At 40.1% G+C, this 19,126-nt stretch overlaps 1 protein-coding gene across 3 annotated transcripts in view; it reads right to left on the minus strand.

The window, feature by feature from the left end:
* Window positions 1–6,085: 6,085 nt before the first annotated feature.
* RAPGEF4 (Rap guanine nucleotide exchange factor 4) overlaps window positions 6,086–19,126 on the minus strand; it is a 330,219-nt gene continuing 317,178 nt past the window's right edge. For 2 of the 3 annotated variants that reach the window (XM_015474949.3, XM_010801907.4), the window contains 2 exons: window positions 10,333–10,387; window positions 6,091–7,466 (listed from right to left, as the gene is read on the minus strand). In XM_015474949.3, the coding sequence (XP_015330435.2) occupies window positions 7,339–7,466; window positions 10,333–10,387 (183 nt within the window). In that variant the 3' untranslated portion in view covers window positions 6,091–7,338. Of the gene's footprint in view, window positions 7,467–10,332; window positions 10,388–19,126 lie in introns of all 3 variants that reach the window. The other variant, NM_001192902.1, reaches the window with a different exon arrangement.

Here is a 19,126-nt window from a genome sequence, read left to right on the forward strand (position 1 = left end):
GTCTGTTTGGGTTCGTCTTGTTTGGGACTCTCTATGCTTCCTGTACCTGGATATCTTTTTCCTTCTTTAGGTTTGGGAAATTTTCAGCCATAATTGCTTCAAATATATTTTATATTCCCCTGTTTCTTCTTATTCTGGATTCCAGTTATGCATAGGTTGGCTCACTCTAATTATCCCAGAGGTCTTGCTTATTGCTTTCATTTTTTTTTTTCACTTATCTTTATGTCTGCTGTTGTGATTGGATAATTTCCATTGTTCTAGCTTTCGGATCACTTGTTCATTCTTCTGTATTATTTAGTTTGCTACTTATTGCCTTTAGCTCAGTTTTTGTTTTGGCAAATGAGTTTTAAAATTTTCATTGGCTTCTGTTTATAGTTTCTACTTCCTTGTTACAATGATCTATATTTCTTTTTTCTTTTTTTCCCTTGCCATGCCATGAGATGTGTGGGATATCAGTTCTCTGACCAGGGTTTGAACCTGTGCCACAGCAGTAAAATGTCATAACCACTAGACCACCAGGGAACTCCCTGTTTCTATTGATAGCCCTTTCTTTCCTTCAGTATTTATATTACGTCCATTTTGAACTCAGTGTTTAGTAGACAGGAGACATCTGTTTCATTATTCTTTCAAGGACATTCTCTTGTTCTTTTAGTTAGGGAGTAATTCCTCTGCTTTTTCATTTTACTTAACTTTCTTAGTTTCTCTGGATGTAGGAGAAACAGTTATCTACTTTGATCTTAAAGGGCAATTTTATGTGGGAGCATCCCAGTGTAGCCTGTGTGAGTGTAATAATTTTACCGTGAGGGCTGTTTTTGGTATGGATGCCTGTCACCTCTTTTCTCTGTGTGTGCTGGCCATTATCCCCTTGTTAGGGTGTGCAATTGGTGTTGTGTTGAACAGAGACTACTCTGGACACTGAGCAGGGCTTCCTCTTTGCTTTGGGGTTGTCTGTTAGGGTCAGGGTCTGCTTCCAAGTTGAAATAGAAGCCCTCAGATGCATTTCTGAGCTGCAGTATGAGGTAGATATTACTGGAGTGCTCCTACTGGGAGCTCCTTTTAGTTTCATGGCTGCTTGCACGCTCCCAGAGCTCACAGAGGCAGAGCCATGCCCACTGTGAGTGTGCTAAGGGGCTGATATGGTGGGGCCCCACCCCTCCCTTGATATGCAGGTCAACAGTGGGGCTTTTATGGCAAACCTGGGCTCCATCCTGTGCACATCCCTGGTTGTGGCCTGGACCACACTCCAGTCCCTTTGGCCCATCTCCGTGCACCCAACCCCAGTCCTCTCCTCGGATCTGCAAGAGGACAGCTATTGTATGGTTCCACTTAGATAAGGTAACTTCCAAATCCATAGAAGGGAGGTACAGTAAGTCCTCTACATACGAACCTTCAAGTTGACACTTTCAAAGGTATGAACATGTCCTGTATGCTAGTTGTACTGTTGTTCAGTCGCTCAGTTGTGTCCCACTCTTTGCGACCCCATGGACTGCAGCACACCAGGCTTCCCTGTCCTTCACTGTCTCCTGGAGTTTGCGCAAACTCATGTCCAATGAGTCGGTGATTCCATCCAACCATCTCATGCTCCGTCCTTTTTCTTCTGCCTTCAATCTTTCCCAGCATCAGGGTCTTTTCCAATGAGTCAGCTCTTTGCACCAGGGGCCAAGGTATTGGAGCTTTAGCTTCAGTATCCGTCCTTGCAGTGAATATTCAGGGTTGACTTCCTATAGGATTGACTGGTTTGATCTTGCTGTCCAAAGGACTCTCAAGAGTCTCTAGCACCGCAGTTTAAACACATGTATACCTGTGGCGGATTCATTTTGATATTTGGCAAAACTAATACAATTATGTAAAGTTTAAAAATAAAATTAAATTAAAAAAAAAAAACAACTGGAAAGAAAAAAAATAAATAAAGGCATCATTTCTTTGGTGCTCAGCCTTTTTTATTGTCCAGCTCTTACATCTGTACCTGACTACTGGAAAAACCATAGCTTTGACTATATGGACGTTTGTAGGCAAAATAAGGTCTGTCTTTTTTAATATGCTGTCTAGGTTTTTGCTTTTGTACTGTACTACTGTGATTTTCAGCATACTGCACTATAAGAATAAAAATATTCTCTCTGTCTTTTGTCTTTTTTTGGTGTAATTTGTGTGAAAAGTACTATAAACCTATTGCAGTGCAGTACTATATTGTGTTAGCTGGTGCCTAGGCTAACTTTGTTGTACTTACATGAACAAATTGGACTTATGAACGCACTGTTGGACCGAAACTTATTCATGTGTATGGGACTTGCTATTGTAGCTTCTGGGGGCTGGGGGTAGGGGGAAGTGGGGAGTTACATAATAGGGGTTTTCAGTTTAGACTGATGAAAAGTTTTGGAGGTGGATAGTGGTGATGGTTGCACAATGTGAATGTACTTCATGCCACTGCACTGTATACTCAAAAATGGTCAGAATGGTAAATTTTATAATATCTATATTTTACCACAACCAAAAATTAAAAAGTAGCCCAGTATGGACCAAGTCAGGAGGAAGAAGGGTATTTGACTCTGTGTGGGTATCTAGGCCCGCCACTACTCTAGTATTTACCATTATGCACAATTCTCTCTGCCTTACGTTTAAGCCTGTATAATAAGTAATTAAGGAATTAGGTACAACGTGTGTCATCCGCAGTGAGATATCATAAAGCAATGGCCCTGGCCTGTAAGAGCTGCTATTAGAAATGCAACCCCCTGCCTTGAGCACTTCAGGCTTCCTACTGCTCTGGGATAAAAGACAAAGGTCCTTATAAAGGCCGTGCAAGGCTCTGCCCGCTCAGAGCCTGTCTCAGGTCTCCAGCGCACCTTGTACCTGCTCATCCTTGCTGTCTCTGCTCTTCCACAGTGAGGTTTTCACCTTCTGTTCTTCATGCTGCTGAGGTTGTTTCCTCCTTAGAACATATTCTCTCCTCTCTCTCTGCTGAGTTAGCATTTTCATCCTTCAGCGTTCAGATCAACTGTTCCTCCACAGAAAACATTTCCTCACCTCAGATCAGGTTAAGTCCTGTTACTACGTGTTCCAGCAACTCTACATCCTTCCTTGGAAGTGTCTTTATGTTTTCTTGTTTATTTGGTTACTCTTTAGTTTTCGTCAGTAGATGATAAGCTCTAGGAGAACAGAGACCCTCTAGTTTTTCCTTACATTGAATCCTGAGATCATTGAGGGCCTGGCACTCACTTATAAGCCCTTCAATCATTACTAGCTAATGAATGAATGAATGGAAAGATAACTAACAATATTGAACTATTAATAAGTTAAAGATTCTTCTCCAGTTTTTAAGTCATTGATGCTATGCTCTGATCATCTAATACCACATTCTTTTCTATGTAAGACAAGGGGAGGAAATGAAGATTATTCCACAGCAAGAAAGGCAGTACATTTTAGATTAACAGGTAAAGGAAAACTATTTGAGGTAGGGGTTCATTTTTACAACACTGCATTTTCTGTGCTTATTTTTCAAAAAAATTAGAAGCCCAATGTGAAATCAGAATGACACTTCTTTTAATTTCCCCACACTGGTAGTCATTGATTTGTATTCATATTTCAGAGGAAATGCCATTGAATTCAGGAGAAATTTATTTAACCTGCATGGCATTCAAAAATTGCTTAGTTTCTGTACACTGTGCTAAGCAGGTATGTTAAACACTTAAATGTATAATTTTCTGCAGGCGCTTTTGGTAAAAACATTCTTTCTTCTTTCTCACATCTTCTAGAAAACCTCATTATCCTTCTTGTGACCCTGTAGGCTTCTCATTTTCTCTTGGCTTGTTTGCAAGTTTTAAAGTATTAACTGCATCTCCTGCTTCAGGGAGGGTTGCTTGGCTACTACTCTGTTTTTGCTGGGTGAATTCTTTTACTTCACCATCGCTACCTTGAATAATGGCATTTAATGCATTTTCAAAGAAGCCAGACATAATTAAACATCCCTTATCTTTATTAAGTATAGCAATAGTTATTCTCGTTTGGAAGACCAAGGGGAATATAATGGGAGAGTATGTATTAATTTTGAATAATGTGGGATCCAAATTAAAATAAGGTCAAAAGGGGTCAGTCACCATGGAATTGGAAGAAAGGAAGGATGTCATGTAGGATACCAGCTTTTAAGTAAGATAGGAGTAAGGAAGAGTAAACAAGAGCAAAGATGCCCAAGGGATAGGCTATCAGCTTCATTTTGTCAGCTTTTAAAATTATCTAGGAAAGAAAACTATATAATAGTGGGAAAGCATTACACATTATATAAGGGAAACTGCAGCTGATACTAAGGTCTATGAGATGGTATAATGCTGAAGAATAATAACTTCAATAAAATTTATTTGGTGACTTAAAATTCTCTGGTAAATTCTAGGCTTTCAGCTCGACTCTGGATAGAAGGCATAATGTTACATAAAACATCACCCCTGTGCCTGGGGACCTTGAATTATTACATGAATGAACACAGAAAGGCATTTGGCTGCTGTGGCATTTCTCAAAGAGGCCTTTGACTGTGAATGTGAAAAGGGATTACAGCAGGACTTCTCAGAGCCCTGACTATGTTAATGAACACTGGGAATCATTTCTAAGAAGGGGTTATATTATGGTTTCCCAATTTTTTGAAGATGTCATCTTGGTTTTGTGTCTCGTTCTGCAATTGTGTGTGTTTTGGAAGGAACAGTTTGTGAACTTGTGAGATTATAGCCTGAAAATGCTGACATTAAAAAACAGACATGGGTTGGGGAATTAAATTGTCTTGGAAATTTTTTCATCAAGTAGTATACCAATTTGGAGAAGGCAATGGCACCCCACTCCAGGACTCTTGCCTGGAAAATTCCATGGACCGAGGAGCCTGGTGGGTTGCAGTCCATGGGGTCGCTAAGAGTTGGACACGACTGAGCGACTTCACTTTGACTTTTCATTTTCATGCATTGGAGAAGGAAATGGCAACCCACTCCAGTGTTCTTGCCTGGAGAATCCCAGGGACAGGGGAGCCTGGTGGGCTGCTGTCTATGGGGTCGCACAGAGTTGGACAAGACTGATGTGACTTAGCAGCAGCAGCAGCAGTATACCAATTGCTCAAATCACTAAAAAAGTGGTGTAGGACCCATAATAGCTCTAAAATCCAGTGCCTCTTCATAGCAGCAGTATTCCTAACAGCTAAAAAGTGGCAACAACCTAGTTTTCAATTAATCAACAATTAATTGATAAATAAGCAAACAACATGTGACATATCCATATCATGGAATATTATACAGCCATAAAAAGGAATGGAGTCCTGATACCTGCTGCAATGTGGATGAACCCTGAAACATTATACTAAGTGAAACAAACCAGACACAAAAGACTCTGCATTATATGATTCTGTTTATACAAAATGTCTAGAATAGGTAAATTCATAGACACGGCAGACTCCGTAAGTCCCCTATATATGAATCTTTGAGAACTTTCAAAGATGTGAACATGTGTTTCATCAGCATCAGGCGTGAGTGAAATTGCAACTTGCCCTTAGTCTCCTTCTGCTGAGTGTTGTTCAGCTCTACCATCTCCCACCCCCTTGCCCTCCTCCAGTCAGTAACTCTTCTTGCCTGTTCATCTGATGCCAGCCCCTGTATGCTAGTTTTACTGTACTACTACTGTACTTTTCAAGGTGCTGTACTATAAGATTAAAAATGTTGTCTTTATTTTTTGTGCTTGTTTTAGATATTTGTGTGAAAAATAGTATAAACCTATTACAGTACTTATATATCTAATATATGTACAGTACCTATTATATGTACAGTATATGTATAGTACCTATTATAAAGCTATGTAGTTGATTGTTAGTTGGGTAGCTAGGCTAATTTTGTTGGACTTATAAAAAATTAGGCTTATAAATGCACTCTCAGACCAGAACTCATTTGTATATAGAGGGCTGACTGTAGTGGTTTCCAGGGACTGGTGAGAGAGGAAAGTGAGGACCAGCTGCTAGAGGGTATGGGGTTCATTTAAGGGATAAGGAGAATGTTCCTGAATTATATAGTGATGATGTTGAACAACCTTATGAATATACTAAAAACCAATGAACTGTATACTTTAAAAAGGTGACTTTTAGAGTATGTGAATTTTATTTCAATTAAAAAAAATATACAGGACTCCACCATGCCAAGTGGTTATCTCTCCTATATTATAGGAACTGAGAACAATACTTCTTGTCACAATTATATTTAATGAAGATACTAATTGTTATTTACAGAAGATATACATACATACAATTCCTGCACATAATGTAGCCTAATTGTGGAAACAGGAAAAAATGTACTCCAAAATTACATACTAAATAAATAAAAAGTAATTATTTGGCACAATATCTATTATGTAGCAAATAAATAACTGTATACCATTGATTGAATGAACTATTTACAATCTATTTGAAAGTGCAAAACAATTGCTGAAAATTAAGGTATCTGTAATAACATTTAAGTCCAGAAAATATGTGGGTTTTTTAAATCAGTAACAATAATTAGCCAATAGTAAAGGTTTTTTAATGCCCAGGAAAATAATTTTGAAAAATGTTTTGTGCATATTGTGCTCTTCTGAAATGTCATTTTTTTTTTAATCTTAACGCTGGCAATTTTAAGAACCTTAGAGTTTCTCAGTGGAATTCTTATATATGCAATCCTGATTTGTAAATTTTAAAAAGTTATATTGTAAACATAAATATTATTCTGTAAGTCATTCAGAAATTACAGACCAGTCTTCCCTAAAATTACATAAATAGCCAGAATGTTTTATAGTAATGTGGTCAGGTACAATTCCTTCAGAGGTAAGACTATGAAGATGGAAGAATACAGCCTCTAGTTTGGAGTTACATGGATTCCTCAACACCTTCCAAAAACCCCATGCTCAAATCAAGATGTTGAGTTAGAAATTATGAAACTATACCACCACTGATGTAGCCAAATAAATACCATTTGTAGCACATCTCATCCTGTAAATACTCCTAGAAAAAATATCAGGAGCTTGATACTTCTCTTGACAATGATATTTCTACCATACTCTTCATGTTGCTCTTATTTTATGTTTCAGCAAAGAAGATGGCACGACTGGAAATAAAATAAGGTGACTATGAACAGGGGATTTCTAAGTTAGAGTGTGCAAGCTGTATGCAAGTCAAAGAATTTCTTCTCTTGTCATGATGCTGGTAAGCTGAATGCAGCCCTGAGATGTCTCAGGATGGGTTTTTGCTTGTTTTATAGAATTCTCTAGTGACAGTATGGTCAGTAGTAGCATAAATGGCATTTTTTAAAGATTGTGAATGGAGGCAAACGTTGTTCTGGGCACTTGAAATGTCTATGGTCGACGAGGCTCTAGTCTGTGTGACATCTGTGATAAAGTTCTCTGGTTGTCGATCACATTTAATTGCCGAACGTAACTCCGGACATCCTGGTGGTTCTTATTAGCTTGAGCTGCATCAGGATCTATCAAAAGAGCAAAGAGTAGGATTGGCATTGCATAATATATGCATATAAGATACAGCTTTATTTTCTTCAGCCTATTACATTTATCATGGATTCCTGGTTTCCATCAAGACCTTTCAACACACTGTATTCATTGAACTGTTTCTACTTGGATGTTCCATCTCTTCCCTCCCACCCTTTTCTTCCCTATTGCCTATTTTGATCATTTTCCTTTGCATCAGATATTGTTTTAAAAACACCAAATAAAAATGAAAGCGTCACCTGACAACCCTGGTTATATATTAAAATTGTTTCCCCTTGCCATCCCCCAGAGTATATCACTGATCTCTACTCCCTTTGACCCAGAGGAGGACTAATGGCAAAAAGACATAGTTCTCATTAGCTTCTAACAAAAGCACTTAACACCTGAGCTGACCTGAAGCAAGCCAGTGCGACTCTTGCCCTTAATACTTGCAGACAACATACAGCATTACTCCGTAGATTGTATGACTGTCCATACTCAGGGGAAAAAAAAAAAAAATCTCAGGCTGAAGTCATGACTTCTACTAGACTTTCAATTCTCTGATGCTATTTGTTCTGAAATCCCAGTTACCATTCTAGTTTCATCCACTCCCCAAAGCATTTGAGCACCAGAGCGATCAGAAGTCAACCAATTTCCCTAAAACCAGGCTGAAAGAAGAATAAAATGCCCAATCAGATGCCTATACAGGGAATAGATGTGAATGAGGAAGGTCATTTGACCTCTGGTGAATGGGAAAGATAGTTCCCTTCAGAAGTGACTATCTGGCTCCTGTATCCTGAGTTGGCGGATCTTCCTATTTTTCTAGAGAAATGAGAAATCTGGATTTCTTCCCTGGGAATTCTTCCATTTTTGAATGATTACATTATTTCAGAATAAAAGGGGAAAAATGCTCCATTTAGATCCAACATCTCAGCCATGGTCCCTGGGTGGCCTCTGACCCACGGATGCCAGTGTGGGACACCAGGGGCGGCCGAGCCAGCCTGGACTCTGGACCAGCGTCCTTTTTCCCATAGCACGTTGCCTTCTGCCGTCCATCTGTTCTCCTTAGATCCACACACCACTCCCAAAGACAATTAGAATGCCATCTGCATGGGGGGGTGAAGGGGAGTGTTGCAGGTCTGAACACAGAAAAGCAGAGAGAAGATACAAAGGCCCCACTTGCTCTAAGAAGAAACTCATCAGTATAATTATCACATATAAATAATACCACAGTGCTTAATTTCCTTGCTTGTCACTGGCAGTGTACTCTACATGTACAATATACTATAATTACATTGTACATATTCCCACAATGTTTATGAATCTATTCCTATAGCTGTATCTATAGATTGTTGACTTCAGAGCCGAGCAGCTGTTGTTTACTAGCAGTTACTGATAACTTCAACAAATGCAGTGGAGATATATATATATCCCCCTACCATGTCTCTAGGAGATGTAGGAGAATGTAGGATTATACTTCCAAAGGAGCTTATAGAACAAAATATATTCTATCTTGGTTCTTGGACCTCATGGAGAACCTTCTCAAGGCTTTGAACCCTCTTAGACATTTTGTGTTTAATTTCAGGAATTTCCTAGACCCCCCTGAAGGGCGGTGGATTCTAGGTTATGAACCCTTGTTGTAGTCATCACCTATATATTTTCATACTTGTTTGTATAACTGCTTTATGACCATGTATTTATACATATAGTACATTTCTAGATGAAGAGATACGAGACACTTTAATTTTGGCAGAATCCACATAAGAACAAGTGATGATGTGCAAACTGTTCTCGTTTTGGGAGAAAGAGGAGACATAATCACTTGAACAAAATTTTTTCTTAAGGATCTTGCTCCTTAAGACAAGACTATTTTTCCTAGACCCCCCAACCCCCAGGCATTACAAAATAAATGTTTAGCAATTCTGGTATCCTGTGTTAGCAAACCCTTCGTTTGGGCCAGCCCTGTGCTAAGAAGAGCAAAGATGGCTCTGATGAATAGAATGAGAAACTTTAGTCCCTGGGCACCAGGTTTATTGGAGGGGATGGTACTGGTAGCCTCGCAGTCATGTCTATGTCAGACTATCGTGTTAAATTAATGAGCCCAATGGCTTCAAGTGACTCATACAATGAAGCTGGCACAAAACTTTACAGGGGCCACCTTCTCACTCCCAGACCAGCTGGAGGGAGCCAAGGCTCCAAGCTCCACCCAAAGTCCCAGCCCTGAGGAAACAGTAGCACTGGCCCAGCACGATGATCTGGTGCGATGATGCCACTTAACTCCCAACAGTTTAAACTTGCTATTTATTATCAGTGACAGTTTCATATTAAAGCATTTATTATACCAGCTGTTGTACTAAATGTGCAGATTTAAGAAAAGCACCTTAATTCACCTCGAAATACTAGAAATATAATATGAATTCCTGCTAAGGGACCTTTTACAAGTGTGCTTATACACATTCAGGCGGTCTCTCAACACTCCAAGAGACAATAAATATTATCCTTCCCAGTTTATAAACGACGGAATGAGTCATCATGAGTTGATGTAAGTTTCTTAACATGAAGCAGTGAGTCATAAAGAGAGTTGGTTAGAGGCAGGGTTTGTTGGCATTCGTGCCTTAGCTGTCTCTATCCATTCTGAAAAGAGCAAATGAACTTTCTGAGTTCATTCATAAAATAATATTCTTACGGTTATTTTCTAGTTTTACAGCTAGAAAATCTTTAAACACAAGGCCCTTGTCCAATGAGATTCACGATTCAAAGCGTCTCTGACACAATCAAATATTGTCCCGGCTTCCAGAATGTCTCTGTAGCCCATTAAAAAGGACTTAATCACCAAGATCCATATTGTGGCAGCATTTAACTTACTGAAGGGTTGGCTCCTGCAGTATCTCACTGTTCTGGCAGTATTTGCAATCATTCGCTAAAAAAAAAAAAAAAAAGAAAAAAACTGAAATGCAGGTAAGCTTAGTGTAGAATCCAAAAACAAAAAACAAAAAAACCCCACACCATTATTTACTTTAGTGATACCTGGGACCATGAAAAATAGCAGGTTCTGATCTGTTGATCATCTGGAGGCAACTGGTTGATATATAACCTGTTTAATTACTTGACAGAGGCACCCCCTACCACCCACATACACATACAAGGTATTTGTCAAGTGAGGAATACTACTGGCATATCTTTAGTCTAATTGCTTATTCCTTAGGATGTAAAAAGCAGGCCGTTGTTCCTGAGACTGAACCTTACTCTTCAGGACCAGTTCTTACCATCCTCTCCTGAGGTCACTGTGAATTTGCAAGAGAATTTGTAGCTGTTTGGAGAGGGTTTAGCTTGTCAAGTTCCTCACTGTAAACAGTAATGAGATATTCGATGATCTTGACAGAATAGTCATAGATACTCTATCTCCACAGTTTTCTATACACTAAGCATTATTAGCCTTTTCCATCTTCCAGCAGAAGTGTGTATTTTAACATTAACCTTAATTATGTGATTCCCTCCCTCTTCACCTCCTTCATCCTTTCTGATTATAACAGTAACACATGCACATTTTAGAAAAATCACAAAATCTAGAAAATGTTGAGAACTAAGTAAAAAAATCACACAGAATATTGCTTCACAGAGTAATTTCAGCTATATTTTGGTACATTCCCTTCTAATATTTTAAAAATAAATATATATAAGCAGTTTTTAAAAAATGGAAGTCATATATTTTTGTTTTGATTTGAATTGTTTCATATGGCATTATGACTTTTCCATGCCATCTGCACTTTAAAATCTTTTTAAAAAATAACCAGGTATTCAGTCATGTGGATGGATCATAATTTATTTAACCTTTGTTAATTTTGTCATTAAGTAATCTTAATGCCTAAATTTTGGCTACCATAAAAACTTATAAGGAAACCTATTGAACTGCACTCAACTGAGTTAAAAACAAAGAAAGGAGGAAAGAAATGGACAGAAACCTGAGGAAAGACACGAGGCTAAAGCACTGTTTCTGAGCCACTGTTTCTTGCTCCTGCCATTCTGAGGGTAACTGGGACCCTCAGTCTCTGTGTAACATCTCAGGGATACTTTTCTCAAGGTTGTCCCTCAGAGATGGTGGATTAATTCTAATACGAGCAGAAAATTGATAAGGTTCTGGCCAGGAAAAGAGACTTTCTAATCTCTGAGTGGCTATTTAACTCCAGTCCTTACTTTCTTCTCTCACTGAAACCTCGGCTTGCCAAAATTAGAAGATGACTCTGAGAAAACTGACACAGTGTTAAAAAAATAAACTTTTTTGGGAGGGAATTTTTCTCATAGAAGAGTTGAAGTTTTACAAGTACACACAGGTGAACGTTCATAATGCCTCGCTGAATATTACTGCTTTGAGGACTCTGGCAAGCATGAAGGGACATGTGTCTGCAGTGGGTAATTTCTCATACACAAAGAAGTAATCGGAAAAGTTTGAGCTTCACTTTCATAAAGGATCCTGAAAACCAGCACATCCGTTGATCAGCACGAGAAATATATTACAAATACCTCCAAGAAAACGTAACATACAATGTATAATTAGCCTCTGATATATGGAGCCCTGAAATAAACAGTAACTACGATAATTTTCCTGCTAATTTACTTTAAGTTGTTTTTTCACTTCTCCAAAGGCTTTGCATCCGAAGGGCACAAGTATATTCCATGTAGAATTATTGTAATTCTTCAGATATTGAATGGAATGTAATTACTAGGAAGCCTGGGAAATGCTGCCAGTATGCCCCTCTGAAGAATAATAAAATAATTAGCAGGGGTCAGAAACCTCTTCCTATACCATTTTGTAGGGAGTAATTGTTCTGCTTTTTAGTTTTGAAAGCTAAAACATTTCATTCTGACTTTGGTTTTAAGACTACTCTTTACAGCTATACTCTGAGGCTTCATAATTTTTAGCTCATTATGTAGTTTAAAATGTGAGAACAATTGTTTAAATCAGTAATTTCCAGCTCTGGAGTTCATTCTCCCTTTCTAAATCTTTGATTAATTTTAACAATGGTTTTAATTTTGACGTATCCCTTTTAATTGTACTCAAAGATAACTTCAGTTTAACTTTGCAATCCAAATCTGGCTTTGCAACGAGGCCCATTCTTTCTCTCTGAGATGGCTGCACAATAATGTTAGAAGATGTAACATTAGCAGTAGCAGAGCCCGGACTCCATTAGCTCTGCTGGTCACTGCAGCTACAGAATGCTTTCTCAAAGCCAAAGAAGAGTTAACTTGATAACCCTACCCTCGTCTGTACCCACTGACCCATGGAATGCAATATTTAATATGCTACAGGTGCTTTCCTGGGTTTGCAGGAGAGTTCAGAAGTTCCCTTAACTATCTCCAGGGGCATAATGCCATCAAAGCTTGCCTACAGATACTGGCCCCTCATTGTTTGAATGCATCCAGCAATAAGGAACTCATTACCTCCAAGGTCAACCCCTTGCATTTTTCAACATTTATGACTACTAGACATTTCCGTATCATTTTGAGCCCAAGTGTTTGCCCCTCTGTTTTTCACCCCGCTTATCCTAGCATCCTATCTCTGAGCTCTGAAGCCACAACAAACACGTTTAGTTCTTTTAGGACAGTTCTTCAAATACTTGAAGATACTATCATGGCCCTCTCTTCACCCCCACATCTATTCTGGTTCAGCCTAAATATCCCCATTTTCTTCAACAATTTCTCAGGTCTCTTCTAGACAGCTCTCTAGATTGAAGTCCACAATTTAAAAAAAAGCCACATTGCTGATACTTGAACTTCTAGTGAATTAATTAAACCTCTCAGCCCTCTTCACTGAACTTCCTTCTCTGTAGATGTGCAGGTGGTTTCATGGGCCAATGTGGAGAATTTTGCATTTATCATCACCAAAAGCCATCCAGTTAGTCTTTCTGTTCTTCTGCAGACTTAAGTCTTGTGTGTCATTTTTGACAGCGGGTGACTGTTTATTCATTGCTATTCTCAGTGAAAGTTGGCAAAAACTAAGGTTAAAAGATATAGGCTGTATTATCCAACTGCCACAGCAGGGATGAAGCCAAAAATTATACCCTAGGCTTTGGGGCCCTGCTGGAGCAGGTTGGCCTGCCTGGAGCAGGCCAGGCAACTTTCCTACAATGCTAGCCAGTGGGAAAATACCTGATCACTCCAAAGCAGAGCTTCTCATCTTTTTTTGTTTTTCCCATCCCAGCAAACCCAGGGTTATGACACATTCCTATTAGCAACTGGCTTGTTAAAACAATGATTTGTAATTCAGGGACGAAGTGAGGAGAACATGCTGCTTTAGAAGGCACCTGGATCAGAGCAGGTGGGCAGAGCAAGTCCTTCTCTACACCTGCCCTGACTCTGATACAGCACCCCCCCCAGCCCCTGCCCTGGGAAGGCCCCACTTAGGGTTCACTCATCAGCCTACGCTGGTGGATGCAAACCAAGAATGCCAGGCTTCCCCTTGGGAATCCACATTCCAAATTTCCTTGAGACTTTCCTTGAGACTAATTCTAAGTACAGGTCTTCAGAACTTATTTGCAAGAATTATGTTTATACAGTTCCTCACCTACAGGGATGAGACAAGGACCCAACTGAAAGCTGATGAATCTCCCTCAGGATGTCAACTCACACGGGGAAGCTCAGGAAGGAAAAATGAGGTAGCAAGCCAAGGTTTCTGTAACTACCCTCAGGTTTTTTTTTTTTTCTCCTCAGTGTTTATTTTGAAGTAATTTCAAATTTTAAGAAAATTTGCAAGAGTAGTCCAAAGAACTCACATATAACCTGGTAATGTGTCTTAACAAGACCAACCCTTTTAAGGGCACCTCCCAGGCTTTGGGCCTGTCCTATTGGGCAGGTCAGTGGGACAGCTGACCAATGTGAGAGTCTGGTCTGGATAAAGGTGTAGACAGTGCATACCCAGTGACCCTGTGTCAGGTATTTATTGATTGTATTAAATGTTATTTATATACATTATATATATAAAATATAGTAACATTAGTAGTATTTCTGTATCAAGCTGTAAACAGAGCGACCCAGAGGCAGATGTCCTTCCTAGGGTCTGAGTTGCAGAGTGACCAGCACAAAGATGCCATCTAGCAAGGGAGTGAACAGCTGTGGGCAGTCATGCCTGGCCCATGTGAGAGGCTCTGAGGCTGTGGTCCCCACTGCGCGCGCGCGCGCACACACACACACACACACACACACACACACACACAAAGTCCTTCAGTCATTCAGTCGTGTCCGACTCTTTGCGACCCCATGGATTGTAGCCCACCAGGCTTCTCAGTCCATGGGATTTTCCAGGCATGAATACTGGAGTGGGTTGCCGTTTCCTTTCCCAGTGCAGATCTCCCTCAAACTACTGCTGCTGCTAAGTCACTTCAGTCGTGTCCAACTCTGTGCTACCCCAGAGATGGCAGCCCACCAGGCTCCCCCGTCCCTGGGATTCTCCAGGCAAGAACACTGGAGTGGGTTGCCTGCCATTGCCTTCTCCAATGCATGAAAGTGAGAAGTGAAAGTGAAGTCGCTCAGTCGTGTCTGACTCTTAGTGACCCCATGGACTGCAGCCTACCAGGATCCTCCGCCCATGGGATTTTCCAGGCAAGAGTACTGGAGTGGGATGCCATCACCTTCTCCAACTAGGAGGCAAGTAATTCCTTTCCCTTGAATCCAAGGAGGTGTCAGAGAGGGCTCTTCTCAGATGGGTCCTTGGGGTCTGGGCTTCCCTGTTTACCTTCTGTGGCACCCTCCCCTCAGGGATGGGCTGGCCACCTTACACCATCACTCCTATCCAGATGGCCAACAGCCCACCAGCTCTCCCCAGCCATCTTGCTCTTCTGGCCAGCTCTGTACTGACTCCTGTGCCGGGTCTGAGCTTTCCCTTCACTCTCCTGTCCCTGGAGGGGAGCAGACTCCTTTGTCTGCTTTTCAGGTTCAGGCCAGCAGGCCCTCCGGGCGGTAGCACCTGGCACTGTTCCTCTCCTGACCTCCTGCCCTTCATAGCAGTTGTGGAAACAGCCTTCCTCCCTCAGGCCAAGCTCCCTCCCTGCTCCCTTAAGTAGGCACTCCTGCCCTCAACAGTTTATGTCTTTCCTTCTATTGCCCCTTGAGACCTTTGCCCACCTTGTTCTTAAAGGTTGGCCAGACTGCTCTCTCCTTTCTTCTTTCTGCCCCTTCTGACTTGACTCTGCCCCCATCCTGTCAGATACAGGACCTCAGTCAATTACTCCCAGCTTACCATGTGTAAAACCACATTCACACCATTCTGATTATTTCACTCAGATCCTCATATACTGGGACAATAATTTTTTTCCACGTATATATGTAGAAGTATATCTGCCTCTCACCTGCCAAGATTGTGCCCATGACAGCAACCAAGTGGAAATAAATGCATGGTGAGGACCAGAGATAAAAGATAAAATGGCCCAGGAGCTGAGCCAGTCTTCACTATATGTTTCCCTGAGGAAGAATCCTGGCTCCTGTCTCATCCTACAGATCTTTAATATCTAAGAGGTGAGTGGCATACAGATACAAGCATGTAATAAGCATGATGCTCATGGTATACTGTACATACGATGGCCATGGCCATGGCAGCGCAGATGTCTCTGTGGGCTCTTGCAGAGTATTGTGCATCTCTGTGTGCAGGGAAGGGCACTCAAGGACCGACAGAGCACCACAGGGAGGAGGGTGGACAGAATAGTGTCCACTGAGGTAACGTATTGGTAATAGAAGATGCTTGGGACATTCTGCTTTATCAGGTTTTCTAATAAGACAGAAAAATGCATTTGGGTTAAATCGTTACATAAATTCCTTTATAAATGCTTTAGTGTGTTGTCCTATCTCGCTAAATCTAACACCGGAATAGGATTATTCTTTTATGCAACAAATATTTCTTTCATACTTATGACATGCCAGACACCTTTCTTGGTGCTAGAGAAATATCAGTGAACGGAATAGATCAGATAACTGGTCTAGGACATTTACATTCTAGTGGAGAAGATAAGCAATGAAGAGACAATAAAAAAGATCATTTTAAAACGTGAAGCCAGTTGTTGAAGCAAGGTTATCTGTTGAGAATCAGCTGGCTGGCGAGGTGTGGAGCATAGAAGAACATTTGAAGAGTGGTCAGGGAGGCCTGCTTGGAGGGAGGGACGCGTGAACTGAGACCTGAATGATGTGAAAGTCAGGCTGGTGAAGGCTGGAGGAAGACAGTTTCAGGCAAAGGTAACAGCTAGTGCAGAAGCCCTGAGGCAGAAAGGAAGGAAAGCAGGTTGGTCTCACTAACTTGGACTGAGTACAGAGAAGATGAAGTGTGAGATGAGGCTGAATGGGTGCTCAGAGTAACAAGTCTGGATTTGATTATATTATATTGTATTTAACATGGTTTTATTTTTCTCTGATATAAGAAGTTACTACCTCCTTTGCATTTTGCTTTTTCACACCTTTTTAAAAATAGAGGTATAGTTGATTTACAGTATTAGTTTTAGGTGTACACAAAATGATTCAGCTATGCATATACATGTATAAGTCTATATTTTTTCTTTTCCATTATAGTCTGTTACCAAGATATTGAATATAGTTCCCTGTGCTATACAGTCTTTGTTGTTTATCTATTTTATGTATATTAGTGTGCATCTGTTAATCCCAAACTCCCAGTGTATCCCCTCAACCCTGGTTCCCCATTGGTAGCCATGTTTGTTTGCTATGTCTTTGAGTCTGTCTCTGTTTTGTAAATAAGTTCATTTGTATCACTTTTAGATTCCACATGTAAGTGATATCATATGATATTTGTCTTTATCTGACTGACTTCATGTAGTATGATCTCTAGGTGCATCTGTGTTGCTGCAAATGGTATTCTTTTTTTAAGCCTGAGTAGTAGTCTGTTTTATGCCTGAGTAGGAGGAGCCTGGTAGGCTGCAGTTCATGGGGTCGCTAAGAGTCAGACACGACTGAGCGACTTCACTTTCACTTTTCACTTTCATGCATTGGAGAAGGAAATGGCAACCCACTCCACTGTTCTTGCCTGAAGAATCCCAGGGACGGGGGAGCCTGGTGGGCTGCCATCTCTGGGGTCACACAGAGTCGGACACGACTGAAGTGACTTAGCAGTAGCAGCAGCAGTAGTCTGTTAACACACACACACATATATATCACATCTGTTTTCTCCATTCATCTGTCAATGGACATTTAGGTTGTCTCCATGTCTTGGCTATTGTAAATAGTGTTGCCATGAACATTGGGGTGTGTGTTATCTTTTCTAATTAGAGCTTTCATCTTTTCTGGATATATGCCCAGAAGTGGGATTGACAGACCATATGGTGAAGTGAAGTGAAGTCGCTCAGTTGTGTCCAACTCTTTGTGACCCCGTGGACTGTAGCCCACCAGGCTTCTCCGTCCATGGGATTCTCCAGGCAAGAATACTGGAGTGGGTTACCATTTCCTTCTCGACCCAGGGATCGAACCCTGGTCTCCTGCATTGGAGGCAGACGCTTTAACCTCTGAGCCACCAGGGAAGATCATATGGTAGTTCTATTTTTAGTTTTTTAAGGAACCTCTGTACTGTTTTCCATAGTGACTGTACCAATTTACATTCCCATCAACAGTGTGTAAGGGTTCCCTTTCCTCCATACCCTTTCTAGCATTTGTTATTTGTAGATCTTGGGATGATGACCATTCTGATTGGTATGAGGTGGCACCTCATTGTAGCTTTGATTTGCATTTCTCAAATAATTAGTGATGCTAAACATCTTTTCATGTGTCTGTCGGCCATCTGTATGTCTTCTTTGGAGAAATGTCTATTTAGGTCTTTTGCCCATTTTTTTTTAATCAGGTTGGTTGGTTGTTTTTGAGTTGTTGGAGCGGTTTGAATATTTTGGAAATTAAGCCCTTGTTAGTTGCATCATTTGCAAGTATTTTCTATTCCTTAGGTTTCATTTTGTTTATAGTTTCTTTTGCTATGCAAAAGCTTGTAAGTTTGATTATGTCTTATTTGTTTATTTTAGCTTTTTCTATTGCCTTGGGAGGCTGACCTAAGAAAACATTGCTACAATTTATGTCAGAGAATGCTTTCCCTCTGTTCTCTTCTAGGAATTTTTATGGTGTCATATCTTATATTTAAGTCTTTAAGCCATTCTGAATTTGTTTTTGTGTATAGTGTGAGGGATTGTTCGAAGTTCATTGACTTATATGTGGATGCCCAGACTTTCCAATACAACTTGCTGAAGAAACTGTCTTTTCTCCATTCTGACATCTCTTTTATTACTGTTTTGAACTAGTTTTACATCTTTTATTGATTTTTATGTGTTATGTTTTATTTTCAACTGCATATAATCTAAAAGCCAAGGACTTTCTTTATATTTCCTAGCAAAATTTTTTGCTTAGACACTCAACACATATTTAATTGCTTTGAAACATACCCTTTGGAAAATCTACATTTAGCCCAGATCATGTATTCTGTATAAAGAAGTAAACTTTCAAAGTCCTTTGAAAGATTTCTATTGTGTTGAAAAGGTCTGGGAAATGGGTAGATTTGAACACTTATAGAGTTTTACGTGGAGATTCTTTTTTCCATAGCTTGATATAAGTCCAGTGCTCTCACCATGAATCTTGTAATAATGTTATTGATGATAGAAAATTGTTGCTAATAATGTAACGGCATGATTAG

This window comes from Bos taurus, chromosome 2, assembly GCF_002263795.3.
Source record: "Bos taurus isolate L1 Dominette 01449 registration number 42190680 breed Hereford chromosome 2, ARS-UCD2.0, whole genome shotgun sequence".
Taxonomy (NCBI): Eukaryota; Metazoa; Chordata; class Mammalia; order Artiodactyla; family Bovidae; genus Bos; species Bos taurus.